This window comes from Columba livia, chromosome 25, assembly GCF_036013475.1.
Source record: "Columba livia isolate bColLiv1 breed racing homer chromosome 25, bColLiv1.pat.W.v2, whole genome shotgun sequence".
NCBI classification, from domain to species: domain Eukaryota; kingdom Metazoa; phylum Chordata; class Aves; order Columbiformes; family Columbidae; genus Columba; species Columba livia.
Window position 1 is genome coordinate 5030581 of NC_088626.1, and position 21118 is coordinate 5051698.

General features: G+C 51.6%; 2 protein-coding genes and 1 long non-coding RNA gene across 3 annotated transcripts; all 3 read right to left on the bottom strand.

The window, feature by feature from the left end:
- Positions 1-3169: 3169 nt before the first annotated feature.
- On the bottom strand, positions 3170-6502 carry LOC102091866 (ciliary microtubule associated protein 1A). The gene is made up of 6 exons (XM_065041194.1): positions 6216-6502; positions 5929-6129; positions 5461-5562; positions 5153-5274; positions 4817-4954; positions 3170-3994 (listed from the first exon to the last, which is right to left on the bottom strand). The coding sequence occupies exons 1-6, from the start codon at positions 6319-6321 to the stop codon at positions 3908-3910; spliced, it is 756 nt and encodes a 251-aa protein (XP_064897266.1). The 5' UTR covers positions 6322-6502; the 3' UTR covers positions 3170-3907.
- A 2858-nt stretch (positions 6503-9360) lies between these two features.
- LOC135576374 (uncharacterized) lies at positions 9361-11338 on the bottom strand. The gene is made up of 3 exons (XR_010468075.1): positions 10675-11338; positions 9925-10066; positions 9361-9618 (listed from the first exon to the last, which is right to left on the bottom strand). It is a non-coding gene; the product is annotated as an uncharacterized LOC135576374 (long non-coding RNA).
- A 6175-nt stretch (positions 11339-17513) lies between these two features.
- LOC135576383 (ciliary microtubule associated protein 1A-like) lies at positions 17514-19908 on the bottom strand. The gene is made up of 6 exons (XM_065041225.1): positions 19770-19908; positions 19485-19685; positions 19068-19169; positions 18760-18881; positions 18424-18561; positions 17514-17600 (listed from the first exon to the last, which is right to left on the bottom strand). The coding sequence occupies exons 1-6, from the start codon at positions 19873-19875 to the stop codon at positions 17514-17516; spliced, it is 756 nt and encodes a 251-aa protein (XP_064897297.1). The 5' UTR covers positions 19876-19908.
- Between the last annotated feature and the right edge of the window lie 1210 nt (positions 19909-21118).

The window sequence follows — 21118 nt, forward strand, 5'->3', positions numbered from 1 at the left end:
TGTCAAGGAGGCCGTTGATTCCAGCCTGGCGGGCTTCCCCGGGGTTGGGCAGCTCTGCCAAGAATCACAGAAAGGTAAAGCCTCAGCAGAGGATGCAGGAGTTCGGGGCAGGTTCCCCCTAAACCGTGCTCGATCTCTCAGTGCATCCCTTTGGACCTCAGTGCACAGGAGGGACCCCTCCCTTGTGCTGGGGGGGCACTCAAGGCAAGAGTTTGGCTGCTGAAGAGCCTGCAGACACAGGGGTTTTGGTTCATGACAGTGGATGACCAAAGGACAGCAATTACCTGGCATGCCTCGTGATTTCATTGTCCAAGTCCCTTCATCGTAGATCGGCACTACCTGGTCGCCTCTGTTCTGCATCGCCACGGTCTCCCCAGTGTCATGGCTCAGGTCTTTAGAAAGAAATGGAATCAGTTTAATGAGAAGTAACCTCTTCAAGAACCAATATCTTCAGGAGGCAATATTTCTCAGAATACATTGATAACACTCAGAAACAAAGCCAGAGCATTTGAGGGTGTCAATTTAGTCAGGGAAAGCGCCCTTCTGAGGAGCACGTGTATCTAAACCTCCACTTCCCAAGTCTTCTGCTCTAGAGCGATATATACCCACCATGCTCTACTTTGTCCAGTAACTCCAGGACTTGGTTGAGGACTGATTTATGCTGGGAAGGTTTTCGTCTTAATACCTTAGGCCTTGTTCTTTGAGGACCTTAACGGAAAGTAGAAAGTTACATTCCTGAGAAATAAAATACTGAACACGAGTGCTCAGCCCGTGAAGTCAGCCAAGGCCGAGCACTCACCCTCGCGATGCCGAGTGAGCTGCGAGGCTGGAAAAGCCCTCCCGGTGTTCACACCTGCACCTGAACACCCACGAGGAGTTTCCATCACACACTGTGATCCCGTCATCACTGAACAGCTTTGAGCTGGCAGCTCCCCAAGGAAGTTAAAAGCCACAACCTACCCATGAGACCGCCCCGAGTGTCAGCCCTGGGAGCCAGCTGGTACCCTGGATTTCCATTGCGTCCAGCCGTGTCTGCAGACAGACACAACAGAGAAACTCCCAGGAAATATTTCAATGGACGTCTTCAGAATATTAAACCCTAAATGCTCACTCGTTCAACAACAGACCTGAGGGATCGCCGTGATGCTCCCAGACAAGAGCCGGCTGAGGAGTCGCAAGGCCATCGGCTACAGGCACATCTGGAATCAAGCACATTCCATTAGATCTTGTCATCTGCTTCTTTCTCAGTGACCTGTGGTGACTGGAGGGGAGGTCAGGTAATGATGTGGGACCCAGACGTGGGTGGAGGTTCCCAAAGCTGCAGAGGGGTGGGGGTGACCTGTTGACTGGCACCTGGCAGCTCTCAAAATACTGTTTCCAGGCCGCATGTAACAGCCCTCAAGGGCTGGATGGGCAAACACACGGATCCTCGAGGATTCCTTACTGGGAGATCTCTGGGCTGGGTGCCCATCCCCACCTGCCCGCCTACGAGTTCCCCGTTCTCCATACGGCGCTGCCTCGACCTCCCGGGCTTGCAGAGCCAGGAGGAGGAGGATAAAGAGGAGCGAGGGGGTTATGGCCCCCCACCCCTGCATTGTGGCACTGCCACTAGCTCTGCCACTAATGCTGCTGCTGCTTCTGTGGCCACTGCAGCTGCTGCAGCAAATGCTGCTACTGCCAATGCTGCTGCTGCTTTGGCCACTGCCGCCGCTGCTGCAAATGCTGGCGCTTCTGCTTCAGCTGCTGCCGCTGCAAATGCTGCTGCCGCTGCAGATGCTGCTGCCGCCGCTGCTGCCGCTGCCAGCACTGCCGGAGCGGTGTCCGTGCACAGCACTACACACCAGGGTGTGACACAGAGCGGCTCTGTGACCTCACAGCCCAAGGTGCAGCCCAGGATACCATGGGCCTTCTGAGCTGCCAGCTCACAATGTCGACTCACGCCCAAATTTTCATCCCCCAGGGCTATTCCATGGTCTCAGAAGCCGTGCAGAGGATGGAATGGTTGGAGTCCCCACGCAGGACAAGAGCCTGCAAGTGCAATGGTGGCGATGAGATATTTGGAATATATCTGTGATCTTAAATCTGGGCAGTTTTATTACATGGGCTTTACAGTAGTCATGAGTTTTCCTTTCTTCATGCCTGGTTTCAGCATCGTATAGATTTATAGATGCCATATTTCAAGTGGAGTAAAACTTTTAGGAATTGATGCTCCTCAGGTCCTGTTCGAGCCATAGAGTGGAATGTCCCATTGTACACAAATGTCTTCATTGCTCTGGCATCCTTAAAAATGCTCTTTTCTTGTGTTGGTCGGGACTTAAGTCCAACAGTACCAGATCCAGTGACCCAAAGGCCTTAGCAAGCAGGGCAGCATAGTGTGGTATAGATCAGTGTCATGGTATAGATCCACTTCATCCCTGCTACTCCGAAAAGAAAGTTTTGTGCAAGGTGGTAATGACATCAGCTGGAAACATCTGATGAATTTGTCGTTTTTCCCAAGGAACAAACGTCAGGACAAGAGGAAACGGCCTCAAGATGCACCAGGGGAGGTTGAGGTTGGATGTGGGAACAATTTCTTCCCCAAAGGGCTGTGGGGCATTGGAACAGGCTGCCCAGGGCAGTGCTGGAGTCACCATCCCTGGAGGGCTGGACAGACGGACATGAGGTTCTCAGGACACGGGGTAGTTCATCCAGGCTTGACTGGCCTTTGCGCTTTCTCTGCAAAGGCAACTTGCAGGAATCCTTTTCCAATTTGTAATTCTTTTTTCTTCCTGATCATCAGAATACCTCTAAATCTTAAACATATAAATAAAAACATTTAAACATTTCCTATTAATCTCAGGAGTTTGAAACATGGGAAGCCAAGGCGTGTGAACCTCAGGTGAGGTGTCTCTACCGCAGGGCTGCCTGAGGCAGCGGATGTTCTCCAATGTCTTGAGTTTGCAGCTGGACACTGGCAGAGGAGACGAACTGGAGCTGTCTCGGGCTCCTGCTGCCTGTGCTCCCAGGTTGTGCCCGTGTTTCCAGGTCATGTGTGTGTTTCCATTTCGTGTGTGTGTTTCCAGGTCGTGTGTGTGTTTCCAGGCTGTGTCTGTGCACGGTTTGCACAGAGTTTGCTGGCACTTGACGTTTGCTGGGGCTCGACCAAAGTCTCCAATGTGCAAATCACCGATTTCCCCTGCAGACACTTCTCTGTGTCCCCCATCGCGTATCCCAGGATAAAGCTCTAATGATTGCAAACATGCAGGCTTGTACGAGCTGGTTCAGAGCAAGAGTGCTTTGGGCAGCCCTGGTCTGACACCTGAAACGTGTCTCTGGTCAAAGAACGTCCTACAATGACATAGCACTAGTGACCAAAACCAAAGTGTTACTGTCCAAAGTCATAACTATGTAATTGAGCCTCCAAGGCACATCATGGCAAACCAATAAAAAATATCCCGTATCACCCAGGAGAAATCCTTGCTGTATCACTACTTTTTGCCTTTTCAAACAGGAATTAGTGATTATTTTTCCTGAGCTGTCCCCAGGATGCTCTGCTCTCTGCTGAGAGCGTGCAGGGAAGGACCCGGCTGGTTTTGGGGTGCAGCGTTCAGCTCCAGTCGCACTGTGTGGATTGTATCTGTCCTCAGCCAGGTGTGCAGCAGGTGTCAGAGGAAGAACAAGACACGTCCAGGGTGAAGTGAGCAATCAGGGTCCTCGTTTGGTTGTGTTAGGGCAATCAGGAGAAAATGTGCAGTTAGAGCTGTTGCTTCCACTTCGGACTGCTCTCCATTCTGAACCTTGTAGGGTTTTTGCTGCTTGTAGGGTTAAACAGAGCAAGCAGCTCTTCCTCACCCACAGAAACCCCTCCCCTTGTCTCAAGGTGAAGAGAAAACCTCTCTGAGCAACACGTTGTTTTATTCAACACATCTCAAACGTCGAGGATCAGGGGAGTGGTGTACACGGAATGGCGCAGTCCAAACGTGGCTGCAGGTGCCTGGGGCTTGATCAGCTCCACCTGGTAGGAGTAAAGGAGGAAATGGTGACCATGGGCCCTTGTCATCGCTTGTCTGGGTGCCTGTTGCCCTGCCCGTGGCCCCGAGCCCAGTGCCGTTTCTGGACAGTCACTCTGCATCTCTCTGTGTCTCTGTTTGGTCAGGGCTGGCTGTGGGTGCAGCGCAGTTCAGTGTCCTGACCCAGCAGACTTGTCCTCAGCGACGGCCGTCTGCCGGAACAAGGGTGCCCATGGGCACTGGCAGCTCCTCCTCACACATCGCTGTACGTGTGCCTTGCGGCCTCCAGCTCGCTGCACCTATTCGTGCAGCACGCTTGTTGGAAACCTCAAGTATGAGCAGAGCACTCGAGATGTCCTGAGGCTGTGATTCACTGCATTTCCTTCTCGTTATGAGGGACGTATGTAAGCAAAAGAGAAAACCAGTTTAGCAGCAGGTAAAAGGCATCCACTGAGTTTGTTTTTGAGGACAGTAAAAGAAAAGTCTAGATTTCAGCAGTTAACAGACAGAAAAGCTCATCACAGCTGGTGTGAAAAGCTGGGTCTGAGTCCAGAGGATGTTGAGCTCCAGCCAGATTTGCTGGACTCCTGTCCCCTCCTAATTCGTCTTCCCAGCATTAGGAAGGCTGGGAGCTGTGTCTGCTTGTCCCTTGTGAGGTAAAGCAGTGTTCCTTGCCTTCCCCCTGCTGGGCTGGGGACAAGGGAAGGGACAGGAGGGCTGTCCTGCAGCTTCTCACTGCAGCAGGACCCTGTGCAGCTCAAGGCAGCCCCAGCGGAAGGGGAGATGCTTTGGCAAAGCCGCGCAGGAGCAGAAGGCAGCTGCCTTACCCTTCCCGTGCGGTAATCCGCCGGCCCCGGTTTGACCGTCTTTTCTCGGAGCTGAGTTCGGGTTCCCATGGTGTACCCGGGAGCTCTGGTTTTGAAAACGTCCAGCTGGATCTTTGGGAGCGCCGCAGGGCCTGGGGTCTGTAAGAGAGTCAGGGGAGCTGCTGGGTGAAAATAGCCGGTGTTTGTTCTTACCCATTCCCTGCACAGGATGCGCCAGTTCAGCGAGCTGGGCAAAGGATTTGGGAACCACACAGCCCTTCTAGTGCAAGTTGGTGGAGGTGTGGGCAGCGATTTTTCTCTTTGTGTGTTTTTGCGGCCCCTGGATGTGACTCTCACCTTGGCGAGATCAGCATCGTAGCGACCCCGCTGACTCCTGCTCTTCATGGAGTAGCACGGGCTGGCAGGCGTGTGCGCCGTGTTGGGGCCCAGCACCCTGGGCAAGGTGTAGGTGCCGGGACCTGCAAGAGGAACGGGAAGAGAAGAAACCTCTGGGGCAGAGACAGGCACCCTGCAAAGCCTGCTCAGGGCAGCATGAAGGATATCTGCTCCCTTTCCTCATTGACTCTGGTTGAAAAGCTGAGCAGCAGATTGTCACCAGAGGCCTCCCCAGCCACAAGGGTTTCCATCTCCCTGTGGTCACGTACCTGGAGTGAAGTCGGTTTTGACTCCCCTGTTCCGGAAGGCCATGGATGGCTCAGGCGGGCACTTAAAGATGTGTCGGTTGGACTTCTCCAGGCTGTAATCGCCTAGGGCAGAGGACAACAGCACAAAAGCGGTGAAGTTCTGGCGTTTTTCTCAATCCAGGGAGGCAATTTCACCAAGAGCTGCTCTCCCTAACAGCTGCAGAAGTGCCAGCTGCCGGAAAACATCGACAGCTCATTGAAAGGGTGAGCTGAGCCTTTTGTACCCATCTATCTTTTGTACCCATCTATCTTTTGTACCCATCTATCTTTTGTACCCATCTATCGTTTGTAGCCATCTGTCTTTTGTAGCCATCTATCTTTTGTACCCGTCTATCTTTTGTAGCCATCTATCCTTTGCACCACTATGGCAGGGAAATGTGAAAATGTATTTGCCTTGTCCGAACAAAGAGCTGGAGGAATGTTACTCACTGGGTCCAGGTGTGATCTCCGTCTTTATCCTGGGAAGTCCAGTGATGGCGTAGGCTGGAGCCACGTACTTCCCAGTCCTGGTCATGGAGGGCTCCACGTAATAGCGAGGGCCTGGGGAGCAGCCGCCTTCCGCAGGAGCTTTTGCCCCTCTGCAGGTGTACGCGGGGGCTTTGACTTTGGTGGGGTTGTGGTTGATGTAACCTAGGAAGAAAAGGGAAGCAGGTTTGTAGCTGATTTTGTGACGGGTGTGCTCACCGTGCCACGCACCGCTCTGATCCTTGTCTTACCCGTTGTCCCCTGGACTGAGTATTTGGGTCCAGGGCTGGTGAACTGGGCCGAGATGAGGCCCCGTGGGCGATGAGGTCTCCAAGTGCCCACGAAAGCTCCGTCCATGCTGGGAGATGCTTTGAAAGCCTGAGGAAAAAGCAGAATTGTGCCTTGGTACTTTGTTTTGTGCCTCAGTAGTTTTGAATCACTGTTCAAATGATTTTGCTGTACGTTACTAGTGAACCTTGCCACGGAACTTGGTTCAGTTGCATTTTTCCGACATCATATTAAAAGCACTTTTGCTAATATCTTTGACAGTGGTTCTTTAAACGATCTCAGTCATCCATTGGTGACATCTTGGTCTTGTGCAGTGCAAGTCCTGTCTCACCAGAGAACGCCAGAACTCTTGATAACAGATTTTACGATGAGGGTGTCCAGACCCCTTGCCCACAGCAGTTGTGCATTCCCCGCCACTGGATTTGTTCAGGGCCTGGGGATGAAGTCCCAAGGTGCACAATGGAGCTCATGGCTGCTGCAGAGCTATGGCAGGGAAGCAGGAGTCTCCGCACTTCACCTGTCTCAGCCGCGGCCGTCGAAAGGGATGAGGACGACAACGTCTGCGTCTGCTTCGTCTCTGCGGCACAGAGCGTGGCGAGCAGTGAGAGCAGCCAGAGATGTGGCAAGAGAGGTTGCCAGTGAGGGCTGCCAGAGATGTGGCAAGAGAGGTTGTGGTGGCAGCGACCAGGGGACCCTGGGGACAGCCGGGGATCATCCTGGAAACGCTATGTGACATCAGAAGGCTGTGCGATGGCATCAGATGGTGATGCGGGATTGGGGACGTCCGGCCTGCAGGGCCAGACCTTCCTGAGATCTGCTTGTCCTGTCTCCATGTGTATTTTCAGGGTGCACATGAGACCGATTTTGAACATCAGCAGAGACTGGGGGAGCTTTCCAAAGCACCTGGTTTTTACGCTGTCTTTACACTCAGTGACAGAGGTGGCAAGTGACACAGCGGTCACACAGCACCGCTGGCTACCAGAGGCTTTGCCTGCTGAGGCAAACTAATATTTCCAGATTCTTTACTCTGAGACTGTTGGAGGGGGATTTGGGCTTCAATAGCAGAAGAAAAGCATTTCCACTACAGAACCTCAGCCGCCACATCTCTGATTGTCCATGTCAGGGACCCACAAACACTGTGTTGCAAAAAATGTGACAGCTATAAAAAGTATCCTATCCTCCCCAAATCACTGTTTCCCTCGCACCCTCAGATTACCACAGGAATAATCTTGCTCTGATGACCAAATCCAACTCTCAGCACAGGTGTCCGGATTCTCAGTGCCCTGTGACTCCCAAGATGCAAACTCAGTATTTTCCTTTGCGGTCTGTTCAGTAACAGCGGTTACCCCAAAACATGCGTCACTTTGAGCAGGGAACCTGCAAAGAGCTCTGATGGAGCGCTGTGTGGTTAAATGAATATTCAGATCTCCTGCAGTTGGGTTTCCCCGGTTTAAGGCACAAGTACGTGCACATGTGGCCAGCAGGAGGGAGCAGAGCTGCACAGAGTGAGAGACGCAGCTTTACTGACTGCATTTCACGGAATAATTTTGCGGGTTTTAAAAATAAATCCCATCAGCATCACAGGTGTATATTTGTTGCTGCGAGAAGTTTCATTATTTCGTTAAGTAGCTGACATTTTCTTTTCTTTCACTGATGTACATTTGGCATTAAAACACACATACTAGTGCTGAAATTATGTTTCCAGTCTCTGCTGGAAAGGGAGTTAAATAGAGAAATGCCAATACCAAGGCAGATCAGGGCATGACAAGAGCTGAAGGGTTCTGTTGGGATAGTGTTTAATGACTATCAATAAAGTGAAAATCCCTCCTCAGCTCTGAATCTTGCTTTTTCTGCCATATTCAGCCTCAGCCTGAGTAGAAGGGGAGCTGGTGGTGTGTAAGGGGATCCCAAGAACTTGTGTCACAGCAAAAGGAAGGAGATGAGCAGCAACAAACTCCCGTCTGTCTCCTCTACAGGGACTGGTGTGTGCTAATGCAGGGAAATCAGCTGCTTTGGCCTGAGATGGGCCAAAGTGAACTCTGTCTCCTCCCCAACTGCTGCAGAATGAACCTCTGGGGATGGGTGGGAGGGGAACAGAAACTGCGGGATGTTGCATGGCTGGTGTTCTGAGAGAGAGATTTGTATTCACTGGGTAACCCAGGGCATCCTGCCATTTTCGTTAGAGCAGAGGAGATACAGGACTCTAGTCTAGGAACAGAAGAACTCTCTAAATCCTACATTTAGACTCCTTTTCCCTGAGCAAGGTCTGAACTCCGCAGACCTTCTTTGTGATGGCCACTCTGTGATGCTCGCTCACCTCTGTGGTTGTGCCCTGTGTCAAGGTCAGGGGTACTGTCCTGGTTGTCTTAAAAAAAAGTTTCTCTTTCAGTGAATTTTGCCTGTCATCTAAAACCTTAATATTAACTGCATTTTCCTGGAGAACCAGACACATGTTTTGGTAAACCTAGCAATGGAATGCAAACTTATTGATAAGCACAGACGGGACATCTCGCGAGAGGGGCGACTAGAAACAAGTGAGCAAGAAACTGACCAACTGTGTATAACATTCCATTCACGTGAATACTTCATATAAAAGTGGGAGATCACGAGGATCTCGTGTGCTTTTCCCTTTTTCCCTTTTCCCTTCTGCTTATGGCCGACATTAGGGGAGGACCCTGCTAGTCGTCCCTGCGAAATGAGGCCAGTGAGAGACTGAATCCAGCTCCGATTGGCTGCAGAGTCTAATCCAGGACTTTGGGTGCCGGCTCTGCAGTTGCTGAGACTTTCAAGATTGGTTTTGTATATTTTGTATTATTTTCTCTATTCTTATTAGTAGCATTAGTAAAACATCTTTAATTTTTTCCAACTCTCTTCACTCTGTCCTTCTTTTCCTCCCAATTGCCTGTCCTTAGTGGAAAGGGGGGAGAGGGAGGGGGAAGTGGAAGTGTTGGGGGAAGAGGGGGTTAACAATAAATCTGCCAGGGTTTTATTGTCACCCTGCAATCTTAACCCTCGACAGGTACATACAATCAAAGTATTTATCTGGATGTGCTCATAGATGACGGAGGGTACAGCAATGAGAAAGTAGCCAGAGTTAATCCATGCTAAGGCGCTTTATTGAAAGTTGTGGTCAACAGTTGACCTGTTTCAGCATTAGAATCATCAGGAAGGGAACTCCTGGCAGAGGAGATGTCAGGGAAGAACAGCATGGGGGTTGGCTTTGTGCAGCAGCGATCGGGCATCTGTACGTGGTTCCAGAAAGGTGAGATTTTCAGACCTTGATGGTGGCACGGCAGTAGTTCAGCTGCACAAGGTTCAGGACATGGAGTCTAGTGCAGGCTCCTTTGCTGTGGATGGGTTGGAGTTCTTTACAAAGCAAGAAAAGCAAACACCATGAGATAAGGTGTTAAATGATCTGTGTGCTCTTTGGCAGCCCTTAATACCGGGCACATTGCACTCCTGTTCTAAGCAAATTGCGCCATCTCAGGTACCAAGGAAATGGTGAAAGCAGAGCGAACGTGAGGGGCTGAAATGCTGCTGTGTCCAAATGCAAAAGCCTACACCTGATCTGTAGAGCATCTTTGTCATACAGGGTTTGCAGACAATCAGCCTGCAGTAAGGCTCCGGTTCATACCGGTTAGTTACAGAGATAATTCATTTGCTTGTACTCACCAGGAGCTGGAGAAGCCAGTACGGTTGTGGACTCTCTGCAGGTGTTGAAGATGTCAGGTCCATAAATCCTGAGGTCAGGGACAACTCTCTGGCCCAGGACGAATGTGATCACACGTGTCGGTTGTATTTGACCCTTCAGACCCTGAACATCAAAGCACAGAATGCAGCACGATGAGTGCCTTGGCCCCTGGGTTGCTGTGCATGTTCCTGTGTCTGGATGGTGACTCGGTGTTTGGTGTTTTCCTCAGCAGTGTATTTAGTGTGGGCTTTTCATCCCCTGGGTGACTCTGGGGCCCTTGGCAAGCGCTGAATTCAGCTCCTGCGGCAGATGTTCCTGAGGGAGTCCAGGTGCCGGGAGGCTAAAGAGAGCAACCTGCCAACCTAAACCTGCTCAGGGAAAACCGTCCCCGTGGCCAATTCCCAGGCAACGTTACTGTTCAGAACAACAGTCCTGCTGCTTGGAAAATCTCATCCTCTAACAAAGAAAAAGCAGAGGGAAGAAACAGCTCGATGAACTCCAGGGTAAAGACGTAGGCAGCCGGGCTGTTGGGGGTTGACATGGGTGGGATTTTATCCAATAAAAGCCCTTGTACCTCCCAAAATGTGCTCTAAGGTACCATGCAGCCATAGAGCGCCAAAGTACAGGTGCCCCATACAACATTGCCCCCAGAAATTGTTTTACAATAAACAGGCAATTCAATCCTGTGGGTGTCTGTTACTCTAAGTGATAAGAATAATATTTCATCTTACCTAAACTTATTTTCCGTGATGTCAATTCTTCTGGAAAGCCGTGCTTGTTGAGTTAGGGAGGGTCATGAATGCTTGGGCTTTTGTGTCCCGTTGGTCAGTTTCCTTTTGTGTGCGAACTGTGGCAGAGAATCACTGAAAAGGTTCCAGAATGACTTGTCAACACACATTATTTAGAGAAGAGTGTTTTTGCGGTATAAAGTCCCCGTTCGCAGTCCCGCCAGCGCGGCGCAGGGCAGGGGCAGCGGCGGCGGGAGACGCTGAGGGGCCGCCGGGCCCTGAGGGGAGAAAAAGGGGCGGGACAAAGGGCGGGAAGAGGCGGCTGAGGCGGCGGCGGGGCCGGGGCTGCTGCGCCGCAGGGACCCGCAGGGCCAGCCCCGCACTTGTCGCGTTCCGCTTCATTCGCTTACAGTACTTTAAGTATTTTTGTTCGCAAAAGACTCTTGTTAGGCGTCTTGTTGGTGTCTCGAATGAGAATATCTCTTCTTCTGCTTAAAACAAAACAAAATTCCCTCAGAGATCAGGCTGTCTCAGCATCCTGAATGTGAGAAAAGCAGCGCAGCAGAACTGAGGAGAAAGTCCTGTGACTTTGTAATGCTAATGGGTGGCCTTTGCAATTGAAAGGACAGTTTCAATTAAACGAGGAAGGGTGAAGAGCAGTTTTTCCAGGCAGCCCGAGTTTCTGAAGTGATGTTTGTAGATCATGGGAGTTGTGTTTACTGGTAAAGCTTGGGCCTCCTCCTTGTTGAGCAGGATCTTTTCTTGCAAGGTGAGCAGCTCCACATTTCTGCGCTGTTAAGAATATCTATCTATCTATGTGCAGACATGGAGAGTTTGAGAGTCCCAGTATTGCCGTCTCTTCAGGTTCACCGGAGTCTTTGCTGCCACGTCTCTGCTCAGCAATCTCTTTTTGAGTCCCCTTCTCTTCCTCGGCAGTCTAAATTTGAATCCATTGAAATCTGAATAATTGTTATCATTGTGAAATGTCATGAGAGCCCCGTCAGTGCAAGAAACCTGCCAGAATGTGATATGACAATTAAATTCCCGTGGTCTGTAAGCAGCAGACACTTTGCTTCGTTGGTTAGTGCTGGAATATGGGATTTCCTTCTGACAGACCACTCAATGCTCAGAAACTCATTTTGATCCTTATTCTGAAATGTATTGTATTTAAGCACCAACTATGCAGATACAAAAAGCTCCACTTTCCTGTGGGACCAATATTACAGCACTCTGACACACGGCATTTGACGTATGTCGAGACCAAATAATAACATATAGTAGTAAATAGCATCAAATTAACATGACGAGTCTCTGAGAAATTATATCCTTTGAAGGAAAGGTAACAAGGCATCTTTGTTTCAATGAAACATAATAGTGTTGAGAAATTAAGAAAATCAGCAGACTGACAGGAAACGACTTTATTTTGATGCAACTTTATTTCAATGAAAATGTTTCAGTTAATGAATAAGGCTGAATAAAGCATTGAAGATGCTCCCTCCAGGCCTGCAGAAATTAGCATGGCCCGTGATATAAACATAATTTAGGATTCCTTCATGAGTTTAGTTTAAATGTTTCACACTCATATGTATCTATTGGTCTGGAATCTAAGAAAGGCAATTTCTCAGGTCTCTTGCTCCATACATTGCAATTACTGTCAGAAAGAAATGGCAGCTCATACAAAGAAATCGTGGCCCGTGTTCAGCAGCATGTGGTTCAGCAGTAGTCTCCTGGCCCAGCTCCGCAGGCCGGTCCCACCAGGGAAGCTGTGACGCCCCAGCCCGACGGAGCGTCCCCCGCCCAGCTCCCTGCCCGCTGGCACCGCGGCATCCACCTCCCTGCGTGCCCTGACATGAAGTTCGGCGCAGAACTGGTGAGTTCCAGACAATAGTGCTGCTCAACTGTGTTTATTGTTATGCCGCGTTCCCAGATGCCTTGGCCTTGGCTTCGCGGCGCCTGCGGAGAGAAGAGGCTGCTGAGGCCCCGCCGTGGCCGTGGTGCCGGGGGGTGCGAGGCTGCGGGGCAGCGCTGGGCGACCCGTGGGGTGCGGGCACCCGGCTGCACGGGGGAGCTGCAGTTGGAGCTGCAGGGACACCCTGGCCGAGGTGAACACCTGGGATTTACAGCAGGACCCAACAGGGTGATTTCTGCTCGTAGGAACACGTCACTATTGCGCTTCTCGCTTTCAATGGCAACATCATCCCTCATTCTTCTTCCTGGCCTTGCTCTGCCTACGTCTGTTGCTGGGTCAGCTCTTGTTGGGCAGAGCCACTTTTAACTAACACTTGGAACAGCAGGAGCAGGTTTTGTTAAAGACCAGCCAGGAGCTGAGCGGTCAGTTAAACCATCCTTCAGCAGGAACCTCAGTGGAGTTTGGACAGTAACTAAGCGGGCACTTCAGAATACCCTGGCTCTAAATGTTTCATGGCTAATGGCCGCCATCTGATACAGGAGTTTGGCAACACCCCCTGCTCAACAACTCACTTTTGTATTCTCCTCTTGCACAGCCAGCATGCACAAAACAGCACTATCCCAAACAGGATGGAGCCCAAGACCCCCACGACGGCTTCTAAGCAGTGGTTCTTGTAGGTCGCGGTGTCAGTGGTATTGTTCTTATTCTTGGTGCTCCAACCTGGATGAACAATTCTGTACTTTAGTGTTTTCTGCACACGAAGTCTGACAGCAGTTTGATCAACTGTCCCTTGGAGCGAGACAGACAAAAACCATCCCTGTGTCAGGGAATGCCACCCCCAGCTCTCCCTCCCCGGGGAACCCACACCCCAGGAGGACAGAGTCCGGCCCATGGGGAGACACCTGAACCCCGCTCCCCTCTTTGCCTTTGCTCCAGCACGGGCACTGCTTGCATGCCCCCAGCCTTCAGGCCTTGTCTCCCACTTCTGGCCCTGCAAGGCTGCTCCGTACCTGGAATCTTGTCAAGGAGGCCGTTGATTCCAGCCTGGCGGGCTTCCCCGGGGTTGGGCAGCTCTGCCAAGAATCACAGAAAGGTAAAGCCTCAGCAGAGGATGCAGGAGTTCGGGGCAGGTTCCCCCTAAACCGTGCGCGAACTCTCAGTGCATCCCTTTGGACCTCAGTGCACAGGAGGGACCCCTCCCTTGTGCCTGGGGGGGCACTCAAGGCAAGAGTTTGGCTGCTGAAGAGCCTGCAGACACAGGGGTTTTGGTTCATGACAGTGGATGACCAAAGGACAGCAATTACCTGGCATGCCTCGTGATTTCACTGTCCAAGTCCCTTCATCGTAGATCGGCACTACCTGGTCGCCTCTTTTCTGCATCGCCACGGTCTCCCCAGTGTCATGGCTCAGGTCTTTAGAAAGAAATGGAATCAGTTTAATGAGAAGTAACCTCTTCAAGAACCAATATCTTCAGGAGGCAATATTTCTCAGAATACATTGATAACACTCAGAAACAAAGCCAGAGCATTTGAGGGTGTGAATTTAGTCAGGGAAAGCGCCCTTCTGAGGAGCACGTGTATCTAAACCTCCACTTCCCAAGTCTTCTGCTCTAGAGCGATATATACCCACCATGCTCTACTTTGTCCAGTTCCTCCAGGACTTGGTTGAGGACTGATTTGTGCTGGGAAGGTTTTCGTCTTAATACCTTAGGCCTTGTTCTTTGAGGACCTTAACAGAAAGTAGAAAGTTAAATTCCTGAGAAATAAAATACTGAACACGAGTGCTCAGCCCGTGAAGTCAGCCAAGGCCGAGCACTCAGCCTCGCGATGCCGAGTGAGCTGCGAGGCTGGAAAAGCCCTCCCGGTGTTCACACCAGCACCTGAACACCCACGAGAAGTTTCCATCACACACTGTGATCCCGTCATCACTGAACAGCTTTGAGCTGGCAGCTCCCCAAGGAAGTTAAAAGCCACAACCTACCCATGAGACCGCCCCGAGTGTCAGCCCTGGGAGCCAGCTGGTACCCTGGATTTCCATTGCGTCCAGCCGTGTCTGCAGACAGACACAACAGAGAAACTCCCAGGAAATATTTCAATGGACATCTTCAGAATATTAAACCCTAAATGCTCACTCGTTCAACAACAGACCTGAGGGATCGCCGTGATGCTCCCAGACAAGAGCCGGCTGAGGAGTCGCAAGGCCATCGTCTACAGGCACATCTGGAATCAAGCACATTCCATTAGATCTTGTCATCTGCTTCTTTCTCAGTGACCTGTGGTGACTGGAGGGGAGGTCAGGTAATGATGTGGGACCCAGACGTGGGTGGAGGTTCCCAAAGCTGCAGAGGGGTGGGGGTGACCTGTTCACTGGCACCTGGCAGCTCTCAGAATACTGTTTCCAGGCCGCATGTAACACCCCTCAAGGGCTGGATGGACAAACACACGGATCCTCGGGGATTTCTTACTGGTAGATCTCTGGGCTGGGTGCCCATCCCCACCTGCCCGCCCACGAGTTCCCCGTTCTCCATACGGCGCTGCCTCGACCTCCCGGGCTTGCAGAGCCAGGAGGAGGAGGATAAAGAGGAGCGAGGGGGTTATGGCCCCCCACCCCTGCATTGTGGCACTGCCACTAGCTCTGCCACTAATGCTGCTGCTGCTTCTGTGGCCACTGCAGCTGCTGCAGCAAATGCTGCTACTGCCAATGCTGCTGCTGCTTTGGCCACTGCCGCCGCTGCTGCAAATGCTGGCGCTTCTGCTTCAGCTGCTGCCGCTGCAAATGCTGCTGCCGCTGCAGATGCTGCTGCCGCCGCTGCTGCCGCTGCCAGCACTGCCGGAGCGGTGTCCGTGCACAGCACTACACACCAGGGTGTGACACAGAGCGGCTCTGTGACCTCACAGCCCAAGCTGCAGCCCAGGACACCATGGGCCTTCTGAGCTGCCAGCTCACAATGTCGACTCGCGCCCAAATTTTCACCTCCCAGGGATATTCCATGGTCTCAAAAGCTGTGCAGAGGATGGAATGGTTGGAGTCCCTGAGCAGGACAAGAGCCTGCAAGCGCAATGGTGGCGATGAGATATTTGGAATACATCTGTGATCTTAAATCTGGGCAGTTTTATTAAATGGGCTTTACAGTAGTCATGAGTTTTCCTTTCTTCATGTCTGGTTTCAGCATCATATAGATTTATAGATGCCATATTTCAAATGGAGTAAAACTCTTAGGAAGTGATGCTCCTTAGGTCATGTTCGAGCCATAGAGTGGAATGTCCCATTGTACACAAATGTCTTCATTGCTCTGGCATCCTTAAATTGCTCTTTTCTTGTGTTGGTAGGTCAGGACTTAAGTCTGACAATACCAGATCCAGTGACACAAAGGCCTTAGCAAGCAGGGCAGCATAGTGTGGTATAGATCAGTGTCATGGTATAGATCCACTTCATCCCTGCTACTCCGAAAAGAAAGTTTTTTGCAAGGTGGTAATGACATCAGCTGGAAACATTCAATGAATTTGTCACTTTTCCCAAGGAACAAGCGTCAGGACAAGAGGAAACGGCCTCAAGATGCGCCAGGGGAGGTTGAGGTTGGATGTGGGGAACAATTTCTTGCCCAAAGGGCTGTGGGGCATTGGAACAGGCTGCCCAGGGCAGTGCTGGAGTCACCATCCCTGGAGGGCTGGACAGACGGACATGAGGTTCTCAGGACACAGGGTAGTTCATCCAGGCTTGACTGGCCTTTGTGCTTTCTCTGCAAAGGCAGCCTGCAGGAATCCTTTTCCAATTTGTAATTCTTTTTTCTTCCTGATCATCAGAATACCTCTAAATCTTAAACATATAAATAAAAACATTTAAACATTTCCTATTAATCTCAGGAGTTTGAAACATGGGAAGCCAAGGCGTGTGAACCTCAGGTGAGGTGTCTCTACCGCAGGGCTGCCTGAGGCAGCGGATGTTCTCCAGTGTCTTGAGTTTGCAGCTGGACACTGGCAGAGGAGATGAACTGGAGCTGTCTCGGGCTCCTGCTGCCTGTGCTCCCAGGTCGTGCCCGTGTTTCCAGGTCATGTGTGTGTGTTTCCAGGTCGTGTGTGTGTTTCCAGGTCGTGTGTGTGTTTCCAGGTTGTGCCTGTGCATGGTTTGCACAGAGTTTGCTGGCACTTGACGTTTGCTGGGGCTGGAACAAAGTCTCCAATGTACAAACCGCCAATTTCCCCTGCAGACACTTCTCTGTGTCCCCCATCGCATATCCCAGGATAAAGCTCTAATGATTGCAAACATGCAGGCTTGTACGAGCTGGTTCAGAGCAAGAGTGCTTTGGGCAGCCCTGGTCTGACACCTGAAACGTGTCTCTGGTCAAAGAATGTCCTACAATGACATAGCACTAGTGACCAAAACCAAAGTGTTACTGTCCAAAGTCATAACTATGTAATTGAGCCTCCAAGACACATCACAGCAAACCTATAAAAAATATCCCGTATCACCCAGGAGAAATCCTTGCTGTATCACTACTTTTTGCCTTTTCAAACAGGAATTAGTGATTATTTTTCCTGAGCTGTCCCCAGGATGCTCTGCTCTCTGCTGAGAGCGTGCAGGGAAGGACCCGGCTGGTTTTGGGGTGCAGCGTTCAGCTCCAGTCGCACTGTGTGGATTGTATCTGTCCTCAGCCAGGTGTGCAGCAGGTGTCAGAGGAAGAACAAGACACGTCCAGGGTGAAGTGAGCAAGCAGGGTCCTCATTTGGTTGTGTTAGGGCAATCAGGAGAAAATGTGCAGTTAGAGCTGTTGCTTCCACTTCGGACTGCTCTCCAGTCTGAATCTTGTAGGGTTTTTGCTGCTTGTAGGGTTAAACAGAGCAAGCAGCTCTTCCTCACCCACAGAAACCCCTCCCCTTGTCTCAAGGTGAAGAGAAAACCTCTCTGAGCAACACGTTGTTTTATTCAACACATCTCAAACGTCGAGGATCAGGGGAGTGGTGTACACGGAATGGCGCAGTCCAAACGTGGCTGCAGGCGACTGGGGCTTGATCAGCTCCACCTGGTAGGAGTAAAGGAGGAAATGGTGACCATGGGCCCTTGTCATCGCTTGTCTGGGTGCCTGTTGCCCTGCCCGTGGCCCCGAGCCCAGTGCCATTTCTGGAGAGTCACTCTGCATCTCTCTGTGTCTCTGTTTGGTCAGGGCTGGCTGTGGGTGCAGCGCAGTTCAGTGTCCTGACCCAGCAGACTTGTCCTCAGCGACGGCCGTCTGCCGGAACAAGGGTGCCGATGGGCACTGGCAGCTCCTCCTCGCACATCGCTGTACGTGTGCCTTGCAGCCTCCAGCTCGCTGCACCTACTCGTGCAGCACGCTTGTTGGAAACCTCAAGTATGAGCAGAGCAGTCGAGATGTCCTGAGGCTGTGATTCATTGGATTTCCTTCTCGTTATGAGGGACGTATGTAAGCAAAAGAGAAAACCAGTTTAGCAGCAGGTAAAAGGCATCCACTGAGTTTGTTTTTGAGGACAGTAAAAGAAAAGTCTAGATTTCAGCAGTTAACAGACAGAAAAGCTCATCACAGCTGGTGTGAAAAGCTGGGCCTGAGTCCAGAGGACGTTGAGCTCCAGCCAGACTTTGCTGGATTCCTGTCGCCTCCTAATTCGTCTATCCAGCATTAGGAAGGCTGGGACCTGTGTCTGCTTGTCCCTTGTGAGGTAAAGCAGTGTTCCTTGCCTTCCCTCTGCTGGGCTGGGGACAAGGGAAGGGACAGGAGGGCTGTCCTGCAGCTTGTCACTGCAGCAGGACACTGTGCCTCTCAAGGCAGCCCCAGCGGAAGGGGAGATGCTTTGGCAAAGCCGCGCAGGAGCAGAAGGCGGCTGCCTTACCCTTCCCGTGCGGTAATCCGCCGGCCCCGGTTTGACCGTCTTGTCTCGGAGCTGAGTTCGGGTTCCCATGGTGTACCCGGGAGCTCTGGTTTTGAAAACGTCCAGCTGGATCTTTGGGAGTGCCGCAGGGCCTGGGGTCTGTAAGAGAGTCAGGGGAGCTGCTGGGTGAAAATCGTTGGTGTTTGTTCTTACCCATTCCTAGCACAAGATGCGCCAGTTCAGCGAGCTGGGCAAAGGATTTGGGAACCACACAGCCCTTCTAGTGCAGGTTGGTGGAGGTGTGGGCAGCGATTTTTCTCTTTGTGTGTTTTTGCGGCCCCCGGATGTGACTCTCACCTTGGCGAGATCAGCATCGTAGCGATCCCGCTGACTCCTGCTCTTCATGGAGTAGCACGGGCTGGCAGGCGTGTGCGCCGTGTTGGGGCCCAGCACCCTGGGCAAGGTGTAGGTGCCGGGACCTGCAAGAGGAACGGGAAGAGAAGAAACCTCTGGGGCAGAGACAGGCACCCTGCAAAGCCTGCTCAGGGCAGCACGAAGGATATCTGCTCCCTTTCCTCATTGACTCTGGTTGAAAAGCTGAGCAGCAGATTGTCACCAGAGGCCTCCCCAGCCACAAGGGTTTCCATCTCCCTGTGGTCACGTACCTGGAGTGAAGTCGGTTTTGACTCCCCTGTTCCGGAAGGCCATGGATGGCTCAGGCGGGCACTTAAAGATGTGTCGGTTGGACTTCTCCGGGCTGTAATCGCCTAGGGCAGAGGACAACAGCACAAAAGCGGTGAAGTTCTGGCGTTTTTCTCAATCCAGGGAGGCAATTTCACCAAGAGCTGCTCTCCCTAACAGCTGCAGAAGTGCCAGCTGCCAGAAAACATCGACAGCTCATTGAAAGGGTGAGCTGAGCCTTTTGTAGCCATCTATCTTTTGTATCCATCTATCTTTTGTACCCATCTATCTTTTGTACCCATCTATCCTTTGTAGCCATCTATCCTTTGCACCACTATGGCAGGGAAATGTGAAAACGTATTTGCCTTGTCTGAACAAAGAGCTGGAGGAATGTTACTCACTGGGTCCAGGTGTGATCTCCGTCTTTATCCTGGGAAGTCCAGTGATGGCGTAGGCTGGAGCCACGTACTTCCCAGTCCTGGTCATGGAGGGCTCCACGTAATAGCGAGGGCCTGGGGAGCAGCCGCCTTCCGCAGGAGCTTTTGCCCCTCTGCAGGTGTACGCAGGGGCTTTGACTTTGGTGGGGTTGTGGTTGATGTAACCTAGGAAGAAAAGGGAAGCAGGTTTGTAGCCGATTTTGACGGGTGTGCTCACCGTGCCACGCACCGCTCTGATCCTTGTCTTACCCGTTGTCCCCTGGACTGAGTATTTGGGTCCAGGGCTGGTGAACTGGGCCGAGATGAGGCCCCGTGGGCGATGAGGTCTCCAAGTGCCCACGAAAGCTCCGTCCATGCTGGGAGATGCTTTGAAAGCCTGAGGAAAAAGCAGAATTGTGCCTTGGTACTTTGGTTTGTGCCTCAGTAGTTTTGAATCACTGTTCAAATGATTTTGCTGTACGTTACTAGTGAACCTTGCCACGGAACTTGGTTCAGTTGCATTTTTCCGACATCATATTAAAAGCACTTTTGCTAATATCTTTGACAGTGGCTCTTTAGACGATCTCAGTCACCCATTGGTGACATCTTGGTCTTGTGCAGTGCAAGTCCTGTCTCACCAGAGAACACCAGAACTCTTGATAACAGATTTTACGATGAGGGTGTCGAGACCCCTTGCCCAGAGCAGTTGTGCATTCCCCGCCACTGGATTTGTTCAGGGCCTGGGGATGAAGTCCCAAGGTGCACAATGGAGCTCATGGCTGCTGCAGAGCTATGGCAGGGAAGCAGGAGTCTCCGCACTTCACCTGTCTCAGCCGCGGCCGTCGAAAGGGATGAGGACGACAACGTCTGCGTCTGCTTCGTCTCTGCGGCACAGAGCGTGGCGAGCAGTGAGAGCAGCCAGAGATGTGGCAAGAGAGGTTGCCAGTGAGGGCTGCCAGAGATGTGGCAAGAGAGGTTGTGGTGGCAGCGACCAGGGGACCCTGGGGACAGCCGGGGATCATCCTGGAAACGCTCTGTGACATCAGAAGGCTGTGCGATGGCATCAGATGGTGATGTGGGACTGGGGATGTCCGGCCTGCAGGGCCAGACCTTCCTGAGATCTGCTTGTCCTGTCTCCATGTGTATTTTCAGGGTGCACATGAGACAGATTTTGAACATCAGCAGAGACTGGGGGAGCTTTCAAAAGCACCTGGTTTTTACGCTGTCTTTACACTCAGTGACAGAGGTGGCAAGTGACACAGCGGTCACACAGCACCGCTGGCTACCAGAGGCTTTGCCTGCTGAGGCAAACTAATATTTCCAGATTCGTTACTCTAAGACTGTTGGAGGGGGATTTGGGTTTCAAAAGGAGAGGAAAAGCATTTCAACTACAGAACCTCAGCCGCCACATCTCTGATTGTCCATGTCAGGACCCACAAACACTGTGCTGCAAAAAATGTGACAGCTATAAAAAGTATCGTATCCTCCCCAAATCACTGTTTCCCTCGCACCCTCAGATTAGCACAGGAATAATCTTGCTCTGATGACCAAATCCAACCCTCAGCACAGGTGTCCGGATTCTCAGTGCCCTGTGACTCCCAAGATGCAAACTCAGTATT

Excerpts from the sequence above, each read along its gene's own strand:
- LOC102091866 (XM_065041194.1), bottom strand. The coding sequence starts at position 6,321 with ATGGACGGAGCTTTCGTGGGCACTTGGAGACCTCATCGCCCACGGGGC. Across the intron at positions 5,563-5,928 it reads GGAGATCACACCTGGACCCA|GCGATTACAGCCTGGAGAAG; the intron begins GTGAGTAACATT and ends CCTCTGCCCTAG. Across the intron at positions 5,275-5,460 it reads CAAAACCGACTTCACTCCAG|GTCCCGGCACCTACACCTTG; the intron begins GTACGTGACCAC and ends TTCCTCTTGCAG.
- LOC135576383 (XM_065041225.1), bottom strand. The coding sequence starts at position 19,875 with ATGGACGGAGCTTTCGTGGGCACTTGGAGACCTCATCGCCCACGGGGC. Across the intron at positions 18,562-18,759 it reads ACGATGCTGATCTCGCCAAG|ACCCCAGGCCCTGCGGCACT; the intron begins GTGAGAGTCACA and ends ACTCTCTTACAG. Across the intron at positions 17,601-18,423 it reads CGGATTACCGCACGGGAAGG|GTGGAGCTGATCAAGCCCCA; the intron begins GTAAGGCAGCCG and ends TACTCCTACCAG.